General features: G+C 35.4%; 2 protein-coding genes across 3 annotated transcripts in view; one reads left to right on the top strand and one right to left on the bottom strand.

Annotated features, from left to right (window-relative positions):
• The window catches only part of cyp33 (peptidylprolyl isomerase cyclophilin-33), a 25,638-nt gene extending 25,387 nt beyond the window's left edge, over positions 1-251 (top strand). The window contains exon 7 of the mRNA XM_027358429.2: positions 1-251. This exon is cut by the window's left edge and continues 720 nt beyond it. The gene's annotated coding sequence lies outside the window, so the exon portion shown is untranslated.
• A 776-nt stretch (positions 252-1,027) lies between these two features.
• LOC113807197 (protein lin-9 homolog) overlaps positions 1,028-17,500 on the bottom strand; it is a 31,790-nt gene continuing 15,317 nt past the window's right edge. Inside the window, exons 4-13 of one of the 2 annotated variants that reach the window (XM_027358414.2) lie at positions 17,048-17,197; positions 11,025-11,069; positions 9,007-9,137; positions 8,678-8,813; positions 8,291-8,437; positions 8,028-8,168; positions 7,485-7,733; positions 5,899-6,105; positions 5,595-5,777; positions 1,028-4,695 (exon numbers count right to left, since the gene is read on the bottom strand). In XM_027358414.2, the coding sequence (XP_027214215.2) occupies positions 4,495-4,695; positions 5,595-5,777; positions 5,899-6,105; positions 7,485-7,733; positions 8,028-8,168; positions 8,291-8,437; positions 8,678-8,813; positions 9,007-9,137; positions 11,025-11,069; positions 17,048-17,197 (1,590 nt within the window). In that variant the 3' untranslated portion in view covers positions 1,028-4,494. The remainder of the gene's footprint in view (positions 4,696-5,594; positions 5,778-5,898; positions 6,106-7,484; positions 7,734-8,027; positions 8,169-8,290; positions 8,438-8,677; positions 8,814-9,006; positions 9,138-11,024; positions 11,070-17,047; positions 17,198-17,500) is intronic. The other variant, XM_027358416.2, reaches the window with a different exon arrangement.

The following is a 17,500-nucleotide window of genomic DNA, read 5'->3' as shown; positions in this document are numbered from 1 at the left end:
ATCAGTAGGCATTAAAGCCTTGATAATACTAGAACTGTTTTAAGTTCTTTCACAACTTGTTTGTATATGCATGCATTGTGTGTATATGCTCACATTATGTGTAAATGTACAGAGACTTGTAAAGTATATTATCTGCTAGTTGATTTTTTTCTAAATCTGCAGTTATACAAGTGCCAAGCATATTTCACTGTTTGATGTGTATATTTATACACTTTAAGTGTATTTGTATAATAAATGGAATGAGAAGTATATATTATATTTATTTTGGTTGTCTGCTTAGTGAATTAGAAAAACTTCCATGCATCAAGTCCCATATCATATTTTCCATGAAATACCGTATTAAATCATGTTCTTACTTTGCACAGACTGGTCAGTCAAATTGCACTTTCTTAACCCCTTGAATGCAGATGCTTCAGTGTCATGGCGGGTATTAGGCTAACTGGAGCGCCCACACTGATGGGTATGCAGCTTGTAGGCTGGGCACACACAAACACACTTGTAAGGTGATAAGACTGTGTCTCCCCAATGCAACATTTTTTTTTTTTTTTTTTTTCTTTACATACTATTCAGTTTCCTGTAATACAACCTGTGCTGCTATTCAAGGTGGGCAGGAATAGGATCTAAGCATGGGAACAGCGTCATCCGTAGGGCCGACGTCCTTCCAGGCATGGGTCACAGGTAGTACATTCCACACTCATTTTTCAATGGAAATAATGCAAAAGCCCCATCTTAAATGTCCACTAGGTCTAATTACCCTCAAGAGCTTTGTGCACTCATTGCTAATCATTCTCATCACCCCGGTCTTCAGCCAAAATTCACATGATGGGAAGATCCTGTCATCCCAATCTAACTTAGCTAAATATTCCCTTGACAGTATGTTCATGTTGCCTACCCCTCAAGCCATATTTTTTCAAGACCTGATGATCACATCATCTGGATCAAAGGGGTTAATGTCTAGTTCAAAAAAAAAATTACTACTACTAATAATAATAATTGTCAAAGTAGCAAAGGGGAATTAAACACAAAGTAACTTTTAAAATAGTATTCCTCTCTTTACATATGTACATTTGTGTAACATGATTCTCTACATTTTTTTTCTTTTTTTTCAAATTATATACACCAAACCTTTAACGGAAGAGAAATAAATCAGAATGAATCATGCACAAGAACCACAAACAAAAAAAAAATTATATTAAAAAAGAAAGAGAAAAAGAAAGAAAAAAAACAGACACAACACACAGGAATCTAGAAGCGCAGTTCAATTTCAGGGTGTCTATGTAAATCTATGACTATACTCCAGTACACCGATTTTTTTTATGCTTTTTTTTCTCTAATTTTTGATGATAAAAGGCCACACTCAAAGTCTTGATTAATCTCAGCGGGTAGACTTAAAGCTAACTAAACTCCCTGTGTGCAAGACAAGTACAGGCACAACAATTAATATTTAACCAAGTTTAGACCATTCATGAAGGACAGCAAATTTTGGAATGGTAATGGGCATCTTTGCAACCATACAACTTCCATACATAAAGTCAAAGGCCTCCCCTAAACTAGCTTAACTATTATTGTCCTGACTGCACAAGTGAAACTATTGTAAAATATAGGAAAAAAAATATTTGTGGTAAAAAAAAAAAAATTGCACCAGTTTCTTGGGAGAATTTGGCTGCAGCATTTCATCATAGTAACCAGACTATGAACAAAAAATATGTGCACAGCACAAATGTTTTCTTTATTCTTTCCTTTTTTCTCTCTGCTAGTAAAGAGATTCCACAAAATCTACTCACATTATGACATCTCTATCATGGGGAAATAAAATACAACAGATTTACCTTGGGCAAATATTTCCTTACACCTTGGACTGGCGAGGCACTGAACACCCATACTCTATTAAACTTTACCGGAGCAACAATCTGTTAATCCTAATTATGACTAGAAATTTCAATAACAAAAGTAATTAACTGAATAAAACTATTAGATACACTATGGCCATTAATAGTTGTTACAATCAGATAAACACATGTCCATACTGAGAATAAAATTGAAATATTATCATTTAATTTTGTCATATATACAACATAATAAAATATTTTTTCTCAGTTAATGTCTCTTAGAAATAAAATAATCCAGGTAGAATCTCCATTAAAAGGAGTACAGTATCCACTTACAAGATGTGAGACACAAAACCAAATAGAAAAGCAAAAGGTAAAATTTCTGCAAGATTTCTGAATGACAAAATGAACAAAGTTGCTGTACACCCCTTTTAAGCATTGTAAATTTAATTGGACTATCCCTCTCTACAAAAAATTGGCTCAGAGAAAGAATTTATATACCCAACTTATATAGATTATACAGCTATGGCATTCTCTGTTATTTGCCTTGTATAAAAATATTCAATTAATATTCTGAAATTTCAAAATTTCCATGGAGATATTATAATACCAAAACTAAAATGAAACTATCTTCTTTATTGTAAAAGTATATTAAATTTTTGGTTCTATTCAATTTCTTAATAACCCTGCTACAATTGCAAAATGCAAGATTTGACAAGCATAGTCAGTCTAAAATTAAATTCTTGTATCAGAAATTCTGTATATAACATTCCATATTCATTTTCTTTGACCCTCTAATTTAAACTGTAAGAAAGAATTGAATTCTAGTGACCCTAACATTAATTTTAAAACCAATATTATCATATGAACTGATTTCGAGCATTCAAACTAGATTCCAAAATTAATACAGTTGATAAAATATAACATACATGTCTCAGAATACTCCCTAGGAACTGCCTTCAACACAATTTCTTCCCCCAAACAACCAAGTACATGAAGAGAAGTAAGATGACAAACGCATGGAAATTATAGTTACTACAATAATCAGATGAATGAACTCAGAGAAAATGCATCAACAAATGCCTCTGAAAATCACTTCCAGAATGCAATCACAGCTGTTCTCCACCACAAATAGTACCTACAACATACAACAAGACCTAAATACAGTGGTTTACAACTTTTATCAGTTGTAACTGTATAACAAGCAACTACACTTAATGCTTATATCCACTTCATAGTTGTACAAGATCCTGTATTCAATCCCAACAAGTTTCAACCATCATCAGTTACTTACACATTTGAAAGTACTAACATTCTTCAGTTATTTTTTTTCTCTCAGCTGTGAAACTAATCACGATGAAACCAATACCTTAATTCTTTGAATGAATACACCAGTTTTTTTAATTAGCTACTTTCAGGTAAACATACACAATGCAGAAACCAGGACTGCAAGCCCTTTTCTGTTATATTTTTTTCTTTCTTTTATGTGGTCAAAAACATATTCCAAAAAGGAAAACAAGATTCATGTAATAACTGTAAAACAACAAATCTTACAGATTATGACAATAAAGATGATCAGTGAATGCTTTTAACTTCCAGCAATATATTTTCCACAGTGAAAAGACATTTTAACAACCAGATTAAATATTACCTCTTATCACTCAATCCTGATGATTACCTGTTAATAATAGAAAAAAATCAACTGCACTTAGATGAGTTCTTGATTGTTAAGGTGTAGAAAAAGCAAGCAAGAAAGAAAAATATGGTTACATTAAACTGCTGTCCTAGACATCGAGAGATTCAAAATTCCCATAGCTCTGAGAGAACAGAACACTTACTATTCCCTGCTACTGAAATTAACGTACCTTCAAAAGGCCTACCTGGAATAGTTACTGATAAACAAATGTAAATAGAAGCAGTATCATATTATCTTAATTAAATTCTCCATAAATGATTTTCCACATTAATTAAAATTTACAGTCTTTCTACGTGACATCCTTAAAAAATATAAATCTATAGGTCCGAGTGGATCCATCCATCGGCATTTTATGGCCTGATTTAAACAAAAGAATATTTCTTTGGCTTTGCTGTCTGCCTGTCAGACGATGAACCATTTAATTCAGTAATAATCATTTGACAGTCTATTATCACAACAGATTGTCTCAAACTTTTGGACTGATAATAAATCCAAAAACTTTCCTCTCAGTGATGAACAGCTTATCTGTAAATATATGGTTATTAACCTACATCACTGAATTCACAAGGCCTGTACAGATATATGACAGTATCTATACAACAAAAAAACAAAGAATAAATAAAAATTATTCAATCTGCATAACAATAATCCTAATATATGACAAAAATACAGATTATGGACTCAAGGGTCCTAAGAGTGAGCAGTTCCTAGCCCTCATTATTTCAGAACCATACCTAAGAAAGTGTCTGTCCCATTTGATAACTGGAATACATGGGTCTGTCAACACTATGACCAAGGTACGTTATGTATGTAAAAATGTACAAGTTTATGAGCAGTCATGACGAGATCGTGCACCTTACTTAAGGAAATTGCAAAAAATATGACAAATGATAATTAAAGAAGAGAAAGTCACAGGTCCCAATCAACAGTCTAAAATGACACACCACTGTGCCAAGGCCAATCAATCTCTTACACAGAGGTACCATTGTGACTGTTGAAGGCCTGAAGGGTTCCCATTTGAGAGACAGCAGACATAATGTGAGTCAGATGGACTTCAATGTTGTTCTGGAAGGCCACCCTGTTTGACTCATCTAGAGAACTGCGAATTTCGTTTAGAGTCTCTTGTAGCGACGTCAGTTCATAGGCACTGACTTCAGTTTCCGTCAGGTTCTGAAAATGAATAGTATTCACTATTGAGAACTTATGTCTAGAATTCTTTTTCCTTGAATCTTCACAATTTCTCAAATATAGATAATTTCCTTTATAATATCTACATACATTTTTATCTCTCAAAGTCAACAGCACAAGAGAAAATGGTTTCAAGTATAACACAAACTGTAATAACCAACTAATTCCAACCTGAAAAAAGAAGTTCCTAGAAGTTGATGGTACAGTCAGAGATATCACTGAATTGAATAAATTCTTGAAAAAATGGATGCAACAAGTACAGAGTGAAGCCATATACAGATGGAAACAAACCAGGTATTAAACAATGCAATAGTATATACATTAGAATTAACCATTCTAGATCCCTATGACACTGAAGAGTATAAGGGTGTAGCAAAATGGCTAAGTCTAAGTCATTCTTTCCATTTTTTTACCTGTTAATCATTTTTTGTAAAATACCATTGAAATTGAAAAAATCTCTTAAGAATCTAAATGTCCACATATCCCATTTAATCACAGAATGTGTGTAGGTTGCAATAACATTTTCTCTACTAAAGTAATAGATTTCAAAAAGAATGATACAAGAAAACACAAGGCCTGTGGAACTTACCTCAAAACAATATTATAAAAAAAATGATAAAATGTAAATATATGACCATAAAAATATAGTAAAAATCTCTGAATATTCTTCCTATATAAAAACTCATCAACAGGGGAACATAACAAAAATATGTCATTGTTTATCTTCCTAACAATAATAAGGAGAGAAAAACATTCCAGGCCCTTATCTGTAATCATCTTTTTCTTTTGCCCCTAGTAATGTGTATGAAACAACAACAAAAATGCCAATCCTACTGTTATTAGGGCAATAAAATAAATGTATACAAGTAAACTTTAAATACCTTCATTTGCAGCATAAGAGAAGTGAGCTTCGTAATCAGGTCCAGAATGGCTGGGCTGCTGACCTGCGGTGACCCACTTGAGTGGTTGGTTACATCCACAATGGTTGCCGCTTCTTCATAGCACCGCTCTCTGATCTGGCCTGGGAGAAGTGTGGGCCCTGGCAAGCCTTGCTCTGGAGCAATCTGAAATTGGATTATGTTACATAACTAAAAGTGCCTTAAGAGTTTGTTATTCTATGCAAAGGAAATCATTTCAAGTTTTTTCCATCCCAACAAAATAACACAATCTCAAAGGCTGACCCACCTCCTGGCAAAACTGCTGAACTACTACAAGGTGCTGGTTCAGGTCTCGGTTTAGCTTTTCAATGTCTAAAACTAAGGCTGCATATCTTCGTTGGAAGTCCACATTCAACTCCTGGCTGTAACTGCGCTGCTTTTCAGCTTGCGCATTCATATCTCTCAGTGCACCAATCTTTTCCCGCTTTGCTCTAAGTATTTTAGAGAGTTGCACCTATACAAGAAAAAGTTTAATTAAGAAGCAGTTCTATAAAAAATAATAATAATAAAAAATAAATAAATAAATAAAAAAAATTAAAAAAATAAAACACACACACACACACATGACAAATCATATCATTAACCCACTGTCACCAGGAATGGCATATGCATACATCCAATGTCCACTGCAATTTTATTATATTAAATGTGTATAGACGGCTCCACAAGTATTTCTTCATGAATTCATCTTTTCTATTGTTATTAATAATGTTAATAATGTTAATAACATATTAACCCATTAATGATGGGTGTCCCATATATGAGACACCCAAAAAAATAAACAATGCCGGGCGTCCCGTCAGTGTGACGCTGTATCGGGTCTCGCACTCTGACACAGCAGCGGGCCACGGCCGGCAGGTGGACAGACTCCAGAGAAGCTCCGCCCGCTGTTTTTGTAAGATTTAAGATTTAAGATTTTAAGATTTTAGTTTTAATTCCATTTGCTACAATGGATATTCTTTGCTGTGACATACTGTCTGTTTTATTTTGCCCAAATCTCCCCATGTGCATGGAATGGCCAGGGATACCACTCACTGGCCGGGCATGGATTGAACGCAAGTCCACAAGATTGCTAGACCAGCACCTTACCACTGCACCAGCACAGCACACGTAGCAGCCTGCAATATTTTATTTTTGGCTTCAAAATATACCAGCGTGAATGGGTTAACAATCCATAATAATAATGACACTAATATAAATATTCACAGAATTAGGGAACAAAATTCTCTTGAAAATTCAAAGAAAGGAGAAATAGAGTGAGGTCACACAGTACCTACTAACTGACTCTTTGATGGCTGAGCACTTGTGGAGCCACCTAGGTATAAACAAAATTCACAAAACAAAATTAGTGGACATTACATGTACCCATCAGCAACGTGTTAATCCATCAACGACGGGTAAAAATTTTGTCAAGTTTACGTATGCGCCGGCTTGTTGGCGCGCACTGGCAGTTTCCCCTGTTTGCACCCAGCTCAATCGGTAGTTTGCGAGCGACATATAGCACCTAAAAGCTTTTATTTTTCAAAAATTTATGAAAATATTAAAATTTTGAAGGTTTACCTTCACTTTAGGTGCCATTGCCTAAAATCTTTACCATATAAATGAAGCCGCTACTAGTGGAGGAAAACAACCTCCGTCCGACGAGCCTGTAGAGCGGGAATGGGCATGGCATGATGCCCCCGGCGTTTGGTCCACAACAGCCATGGCATATACGTATGTGACACCCAGCGCCAGTGGGTTAAAGAATAAAAATAGGTAACCTCTATGACTAAGTATTCCAACCCTAAAGAGAATAAGGGTGTAGCTAAGACCTTAATATAAGCCACAACTCACTATCTGTACTAAGCATCTGACTGGGAATCCTCCCAGTGTATCATCCATGGATATCTTGGACGACTTGAGAGGAGATTGGGCCAAGATAGGGTCGTTGGTAAGAGAGAGAGCAGGGCTATCTGCTCCTACACTCCCTGGTTCTAACTTTGGAAGTAGAGGCCGAGGAGGGGTCACCATACCCAGTGGGGGGCGTGGACGGAATTTTTGAGAAAAACTTGACAATGGCATTATCTCTGCTACTTCACTAGACTGAAAAAATAAGGGAATTTAAGAGAAAAACAGACTAGAAAATGAAAACATCATAGAATATGTGGATTATCTAGAAAGGTTAAGTAGACAGATCAATAGTTAAGGATATAATTCAAAATGTATAACATTTAAAAAGGATAGATATACATCCATGGGTATAATTCATAATAAAACCTTGATTTATCAGTAACCAATGAGTATAAATCATAAAGTAATTCTTGAATTTTTAAACAGAGAAACATAAGAACATGACAACATAATATAACTAATTTGTGCAAATCTAAGTCTACTTACCAGAACTTCATAGTCTGGGATTGAATGTGTACCAATGCCATGACGGTCGAATGTTATCCGGTATGTGTTGTCTGATGTATCCACTGCATCAATCACTCCCGTGTAGAGCCCATTTTCTGGTTTTCTGATCCTTGCAGTAACCTATTTTTTAATTGAAAATATTCATCAGTAAAAAAATAAAATAAAAAAATAAAAACTTTATGCTTTAACACAACAAACACAAGTCTGCTGTTCATCACACAAAACTAGTCATAAATATTCACCTTTGTACCAATAACTAACTGCATAGGTATCTGGTCTGGTAGTGGAAAGTCCTTGAGGGTGTTGATGTCTGTTATCTTCCGCTGCTGTAACAATCGCAGAACATGTCTTTTCTTATCAAGAGACTGGCGTTCCTCTTGGAAGAAAGCCTGTATCAAAATAAAATTTTAAAACCATTTAGAGCACGAAGATGTAATTTCTAGACTGATGCCTACCCATGAAATATTAGTTAAAATACTCATGCTTATCCATGAAATATTGGTTTAAAATACTTACAACTCTTTAGAATACTAGTTACACTTATAACTGATTGGGATATGATAAAGGAAAAAAAGGAATAAAACCACATCAAAATATGTTGTGGTTAAACATTAATTTCTCTGCCTTACCTGTGAACACCTTCTTGGTTTGCCCATCATTCGTCTGATCATGCCCCACTGTCGACGCGTTAGTTTGCGTGTTTGTAGTTGTGGAAAGGCTTCCTTCAACACAATTTGAAAGTCATTCTCACCACCAAACAAAGGTCTATAAAAATGACAAATAGATTCTATTTAATATTACCTTATGAGGAAGAAAAATTTACATAAAAAATGGTGGTATTCATTAAAATTCTTTTCATAATATCACTGAAAAAATAGCATATTCCACACCTGTCAATACAAGAAGACAATTTGTTTTAATCTCTTTTCCCTGATTCATTTTCCAATCTTATACTTACTTGTCAATATTTGAATAGAACCATTCAAAGTACACCCATTTGTGAGCCTGTGGGAGCTTCAGAAAATTCCGCAACCTTACGCCATTTTGCTGTGCCACTTTTTTGTCTGGGGTGGTGATGGTTTGTGGTTCCTATAGAGAAAAAAACAAATCTTAGGACAGTGTTAAACAAAACAAACTGACATTTTAGCTTCTGTCTACAAGGTATAACTGAAAAACATAATTTAGAAACAGGTTGCAAAGGGAATATGGGATATATGTATCTTTTTATCAAATGTTTTTAAGGTAATGACATGCACTTTAGACAATACACACATTAGCTGTTTCACACTTCAATCCCTCTATGCTGTCCTATGTGTAATCAGAACTCTAAAATATTTATCACTATCCTCCACACCACTAATATCAAAAGCAGCCTCGTTCATGTGTTGTGCTAATTGCCAAATATTTCTAAGTCTATTAGTAATCTAGTAACATTATATTATTCTTCATAGGATAATTATATCACTGCACTGATTTACAACTAGCAAAACATTCTTTTCAAATATACAATCTTCCAAGATACTAAAGGATGGCATCCTAATTGAGTGAACCCATTCACAATAGGTCTTCCCTGCAAACATACTGAGCTACATGCCAGGATTATGCACAGACAGCCGCTCTCTATGATCTTGGTTTTAGTGTACATTATTTTTTTAGGGAAATGAGGCTAAAAGAGGCTTTTAGGCATTTTTCAGGGGCTGTATCTCAAGTGCCACAGCACTCACAACATGACAGAAAGTGATATCCATAGTTGCCACCTACACTTTGGCTCAAGCTTATCATGATGTGATTCGAGGTCATCTGTTGTGAATGGGTTAAATCCCACAACTCATTCCAAAGCATTGCTATATTTCTCTTTCTCAAACAATTCTTCCTTTATCCTACATTTTCTAAAGGTATTTTAATCTTTACCTTTATTCTTATCTTTATCTTTACCTTCTCATTCAATGATGTTCCCCAAGGTATTATGCCAGTAAGCCAGTTTCACATTACCCAATACTTTCACTGTACTGACTGCCAGATCAGTTCTGGATGATCTCCCAGCTTTAGGCTGAGTACCAGCTTAGAGGGGTTGTTGGTTATGGAAATTACTATTGAAACTTTGAGAAACACCCTCTGTATTCTCTGTGAATGCCGACTTTATAGTAATACTTTTTACCACTATGTTATACCTTTTTTCTACTGTAAATTCTTTCCTTTGCAAACCCCCTCTATGCTTTGCCTGCCTCAGTAATACTATATTCATCTTCACTTGAACCTATAGGACTGTATTTGCTAAAATATCTTTTTATCCACGAGTTCACCAAGTTTTTTTGTTTTCTTTTTCTAATTAGTTATTCTTAGCAATGTTTATTCTCTTACTTCTACATTCCAGAAAACTTATATGCTTCATGTGATTATTGCAAATTTTTTGTTTATGTCCAGTATCAAACAGCTAATGCATGTCACAGTAATATATACAATATTTATATTCAGGGTAATTGCCTAATGTCTATCAATTGAATTCTTATACAATGATTTTTTGGGTAAATGGAAATAGCTGAGAATCATGCAAAAATAATGTGAAAACATATCAATAGGAACATGAACATATTGGCTTCACACAGTAATCATAAAAAAATGATTATTATTAAAATTTAAAAAAATAAAGACATCAGCTTAAAATACAGCAATTAGTAAAATCTTTAAATTTTCAGACTTTGTGGGACTACTGCAAATGCCCTGTTAATATTCAACATATATACCATAATCACTTCTGAGAGCATCACTACAACTTACGAAGCTCATATACATCCTTCCTTCTAAAAGATGTTCTGTTAAAAAATACACAACTGGTAAAACACGACAATAAACAAACATTAACCCAGACAAAACATTATCCAGAAGTTTGCTTCAAAGCCAGCTTGTTTAATGGCAATCTCATCTGTTTTCCTTCATATTAATAGAACAAATCAAACAATTAAATTTGGTCATTACCATGGCAATCACTGGATTACTGTGAGGAGCACTGATGCCTTCGCCCTGAAAACAAACACAAGTAGCCAGTGCTAAAATTTTGTCTAATAATTGGCCTACTGACAAAATAAATTAATCTACAAATGCTTTTATTACTATCAGATCTTGTGTCAATAACAAAAATAATGATTATCCAAAGAAGAATGACAAAAAGGATATCTTAAATCACTTTATTAAGTATTCAGTCAGAAGCTATTTGAATCAGAGTATTATTACTATGGGTATAATTCTTTACCTCTTATGAAAGTATAATCCAACAATTCCAATGATTCCAATATCTTATTTCTCCTTTATACAAATCCCTTAACAATCTTAATCTTCAAGTTCTGTTCCATCAATTATAAATGAAATGAAAATAATGTTACTAATCTACAAGGAATACATGTGCTGTCATTTCTGTCCCCAATGTAGATAATGATAAATTCTCCAGGTAAGACCTCATTACAGAGATTTCTGGATAACCCATTGGATTTGGATGCTTTAAAGGTATAGTCAGTCTACCTACAGATTCGTGAAATCCAGCGATTTTTAATGGAATTTGCCCATTGATGGACTCAATTCAATGGACTTTCGCCCACACTTTCAATGTGATGGATATCCACTCGTCCATTGAGGGACAGATGGAAAAAGTTGAGACTCCATAGTATGCATGGCATGCATATGTTTTCATTTCAAAGCATAAATATTATCATATATTTTTAATTATTCAGAATTATTCATATTCAGTTGTATATCACTATTTACATTTAGATCTAAGCTAAAATATGAATGAAAAGTAAAAACAAAAGCAATGACCATGGATTCTCATTAGCCTGACAAATATAAACAAATGCGTAGCCGCCAACTTCAAGTTGAAACTGCAGATCCCATGAATATTCGAAATGTGGAATTCTGGAGCAATTTACTCCCACTTCGAAAAAGTTTGAACTCCGAAATCATTAAAGAATAGCAAGAGTTAGGGAGAAGATTGCGGGATCCATAGCAAGTTTCTGCAGTCAATTTGTTTTGATGCCGTGATTCCACTGGACAAAGCCGTTGGTTCTTTTCGCAGTGTGAACACGTCTGATGGGTGGGTTGGTTCCAGCCTACAGAAAATCACTGGATTCCAGTGAAATTTATGAGTATTCTGACCACACCTTAAATTACCACACTTGGCCACAAATACAAGCATCAAGCCACTTTCCAACCAAGGTGGCCCATGGCACATGACAAGCAGCAAGTGGCAAGTGGCAAGTGACATACTTCATGGTTATTTCAAACCAAGGTCAGCCCACTTTCACTCAGTTCAAAAGATGGCAATGTTCTTGTTGTTCCAAGTCCTAAGCAATCTTATGACAATCATCTATCTTTCCCTTGTAGGAATAATGTGAGGTAAACTTGTTCCATGTCCCCTGCTCTTTCTGTCCAGGGTGTATGAGGGTAAGTTTGGGGTGAAAGCTTGAGCTGAAAGTACTACTCATCAATGTAGTTGCCTGCATTCATAGCTGGAACATCTGTTTTTGTTGGACAGCAGAAGCAGCAACTCTACGTTTGTTCATTTTCTCATACTAAACAGCACTTGAATGGATTGTAGAATGAGATCACTCTGGTGGAAATTCAAAAGGAACTAAACTAGTAACCTGTATATACTTATATGGAAACTTTTTCTCTCAAAATATTTCAATAATTTTACCATGGAGAGTACTGTTATTGTATACTGAGGTGCTGCTGTATCATGCAAACATTTGTATTTCTCCACAGCTTGTACAAAAGTTATGTTCATTAGTTCATTGTCTGGAAGAAGCAGAGTTGTGCACGAGAGCAGGTACACATCTCGTTGTTTCCTCAAGTCCGCACTTGATTTTCCTCTCATCCAAAGCTTTGCTAAGTAGACAAGCAAAGGAATGTGTTAAATGTATTTGGCAAAAATCTGTCTGGATACTTCAAAACTACTCTATGTATGCCATACATCCAAAAGTTTTCATTTTTTATCATATGTTATTGAACTTTAACATTCTTATATTGTCTTGGCAAAAATTATTTTGAAAGTAAAAACTCCATTAAAATCTGACAACACTGTTTGAGGTGGCAGATCACATGCTGAAAAATATCAGACAATATGGATCTCAGTGTCACTCACACGTCACACATGGCTAATGCAATGTGCCACACCACTTGTGTGTGAAAGGTCCCATATATTTCAGTTTGTTTTCAAAAGGTGTGCTACATGACATGCCACATGCAACATACCACCTTGGTGAGAATGCATCCTTTGACTTATCTGAGCAATCATTCTGATAGGTGTGTGCCTTGTTGGCCAGGCACACACAACCACTTGTGTGCAGTGACACGACACTATGCCTCCCCTTTGCAATGTAATTTTCTCTTTTGCAGCATAAATATTTGTAGCTTTTTTGCCATTTTCCAATATCATATTTGTTATTTCATTTGCTTTACCCAGATGGTAATAGATAGATAGATAATCCCTTGCACAGATTCCATATCATCTCCCTAAGTAGTCCATAACTTTTGTCTTTTTGTTTTTCATAATAGTCACTTTTCTCTAATACAATTTGCACTGCTGGTCACAGCAGCTAGGAACAGTATCCTGAGCATGAAATCAGGGTCCTCCCTGGAGCCGGTGCTCTTCCAGTCATGGCTGATGGAGAGCACATTCCACACTCATTTATCAATGGAAATAGTGCAAAAGCCCTTTCCCAAATACCTACTGAATCTAATCACCCTCCAAGAGGTTTGTGCACTCATGGCAAGTTATTCCCATTACCCCTGTCTTCAGGAGAAATTTTCATGACGGCAAGTTCCCGTCACCCCAGCCCTCGGCTAAATTTTCCCATGACAGCAAGTTGACTTTACCTGCCCCTTAAGCCAATTTTTTTTACATAATGGTCACATCATTCAGATCATAAGGGTTACTGATTAAAAATTCTTCTGGTTATAAAGTTCTTGTATTACATGATATCAAGAATACCCATCAAATGTGCTAACCAATTCATTTACATCATAAAATAAAGTGTTAGTGTAAAAAAAAAAAAAAAAGTGAGAAGTCTCTATATTCCTGAAACATCAAAAACTGTCTTAACCAGGGGTTATCCCCATGCTGAGTAAAAGCTCCCAAATACACAAGTTTTCAAAGAACAGTACTGTGAAACATTACAAAAAGTGGTAACAGAAAATATCTAACAAATCTACATACCCTATATTCAAGTCATTAGCCTAGGTTTGAATCAACAAAGGAAAATTTACCAAATCTTTGTTTCTTGTATTTTAGGTGATTTGGATGGATTTAAGGGAATGGCAGAGAACCAATGATTTAGGAGCCTATCTATGAAGAAGGTATTAACCCCTATGATCTGGATAATCTTATGGTCATGTTAGGGAAAAATCTGGGCCGAGGGCTGGGTGACGTGAACTTGTCAACATGATTGAAGGCCAGGGTAATGGAAAAGACTCACCAAGAGTGCACAAACCTCTTGGAGTGCAATTTGACTCATTTGCCGTTTAGAAGGGGCCTTTAGTAATATTCCCATTGAAAAACAAATGTGGGATGTAACATGCATAAAGCCATGACTGAAAGAGCACCTACTCCAAAGAGGACTCCATTTACATACTGTGCACCATGTTCATGTATTACAGAAAATTGGAAAAAAGAGAGAGAGAGAGAGAGGGGGGGGGGGGGGGGGCACAAATAACCAAATGTTCCATATTTCTTTTTCATGCACTGAGTTATTTACTACACAGAGAGATGATAGGGAGTTTGTGCATGGAAAATATGGTATCACCATCTGGATAAAGCAAATCAGAATATAATTATTGACTTTGGAAAATGGCAAAAAGGCTAAAACAGGGGAGGCACAGATTTTTGTCAGGTTCTTGGGTGTTTGAGCATTCCCTATGTAACGCATGCCTGGGATGTTGGCTACTCATGAGACCCACTGCCCGGACTTTCAGCACTGTGATTGCCTTGATGCAACCAGATCCAATGGGTTAATGATAATCAAAACTATTATTCTGATTCCCTACTTAAAGGTCTAAGTGGCCCTCAGAACTGAGCTGCCAGTATTTTCATATGTTCTTAGAAGGCAGTCTGATAATTTTTTTAAAAGACATAAAGAAAAGGCTAATAAAGACAAATAATTAGAGGCAGAAAGAGGAAGACTTATTTTTGTTGCCTCAAATTCTTTGACTTAGCATGTAGGTATACAAACATTCAGTTTGATAAATCTCTAATGTTGACCCAAAGTTAAAAAGCTGAGCAAAATATCAGAGAATATTTCCCTTGTTAAGAACTATGCAAGAAGAAGACGAAAGGCAGCAAACAATGTTGGATGCCTTTTCACTCGCAAAGCAGCAGCAGAAGGGAGGATCCTCTCCTCACTAGTCCGGCATCTCTACAAACATCCCTGATTCCCACCATTGTAACTCACAAAGCTTTTCCCTGACTCATAACCCATTCTTGACAGGCGGCATTTAATCTTGCCATAAAGAGCCAAGGCTAAATGCCAGTTGGCAAGAATACACGCTATGCACAGATGTGCACTGTCTACAATTGTTTACTTGTTCTACTCTGGGCACAACAGCTCATGAGCTAAAGTCCCTCAAATATGGGACTAAAGTCTTGTTTTTTTCTCTAATACTGGAAAACCATGCCCAATCACCAAAACATGGCCCAGTTCAGCTTGAGGAAAATTGTCAACATTAGGTTAACCCACTAGCAACAGTACATTTTCATCAAGCCAAAAACAATATTTTCCAGACGGCTTCAAAATCAGCACGAGTCTGGGAGTCCTACGATCACGGGCGACAAAATCAGAGCGCAAGATCCGATCTAGCGTCATACCAGCGGGATGTCCGGTGATGTTTACTTTTCTGGGTGTTTCACATGTGTGATACCCATTGTAAGTGGGTTAAGAGAGTTTGCTATATCTGTCTTATATCATTGAGTATAATAATTCACGCACCAATGATCTTTATCTAAAAGGCATTAATTTTACCAAATTCAATTATTTCATATATTTTGTGAGTCATGAAGGGCAAGAGTTTGGGGAACCCTAGTTATTTTTTTACTTATTTCTTATGGAATTCACAGTCTCATCCTTTACTTTATTCGAATTTACACTTAGAATTCAGGAACAGAATTCTACTGTAAACCAAGGACTTCTTGTAATGTTGATCTAATGGGACTATGATCTAATCTTTGCAAAATGTCTCCTTCTTAATATTATTTTTTTGGCTACCACATAGAAACTGTCTGCATTGAAAATTGATGCACTTCCTTATGCATGTGTCAAAGGACAATGGCAACAATGATGGCATTACATAGTAGTTACTGCAATTTTTTGATATTTCTAGTAGCCTGTAAAGAATTTAGATTTGTTCATTTGGACCTTATGCTGGGGAAAAGATTGGGTACTACTACCCTATCTCACGATCATGCAGTATATCTGTATCTTAAGGTAAACACTTCAGTTTCTGGAGAAAACAATGACAGAGGCAAAAGCAGCCCTCCAAATGAAATGACAGCAGCATGTATAAAAATGCTAAATCTCCCTTAAATACCTACATAATGTATTTCTGCATTATTCCCTAACAATATAATTCTCCAGTTTCAAAATTACTAAAAATGAATTCTGTGGGAAAAGAAATAATAAACAAATGCTTTAATAGGAGAGTACAAAAATAGACAAGAAGTTGGGCAATGACTATGTTTAGAATACAAAACAAAATAATAATTAGGCAAGTCTCTCCGCCAAACAAAATAAACATACTTTACAAATTAAAACAAGACCATATCTTTTGTAACACACCTTTATTTCTAATGTATCATGTCCTTTAACTATAAAGCTCTCTTCAAGAATACTGAAAGGATATAATTAAAAATAAACTATCACTTCACAAAGAATGACTTCTGAATCTAAAATTCCTCTCAAATGGTTTCTTGTCATTTTGTTCTGACCCAGTACTATACTATGAAAAACACAACTCACTAGTTTAACTGGAGCAAGTGGCATGGGTTGTGGATTTGGTTGTTTCTTAGGCGTTCCCCGAGGCGTTTTCTTGGGAGACTTCATCTGTGTGGGGGAGCTCACAAGGTCATCATCATAATACAAGCGGTTTTTCTTTCTCATCCGCGCAGGCTGTGGAAAAGAAAGGAGAAAAAAAAATAATAATCAGATGAACTGGTATTATAATATACTTAACAAACTTCAAAAGTAACCTATGGACCCGGAAATAATATCCATTTGGTATAGTTTATTGAGAGATAATAACAAAATAAACAGAAACTGAAATATTACATTCAATCCCTTCAGTTAGTTTCTAAAAAAAAAGGATGGATTTACAATGGTTCTGGAGGGAGTTGATATTCCAGAATTGAGAAATTTTCATTACTAGTCTTCCTTGACTAGGAAACCTTCGAAGCCCATAGTCCAAGGTGGTAG

The sequence above is a fragment of the Penaeus vannamei genome, chromosome 30 (genome assembly GCF_042767895.1).
Source record: "Penaeus vannamei isolate JL-2024 chromosome 30, ASM4276789v1, whole genome shotgun sequence".
Lineage (NCBI taxonomy): Eukaryota > Metazoa > Arthropoda > Malacostraca > Decapoda > Penaeidae > Penaeus > Penaeus vannamei.
Note: the sequence above shows the minus strand (reverse complement) of the source record. Positions and strands in the feature narration are given on the sequence as shown.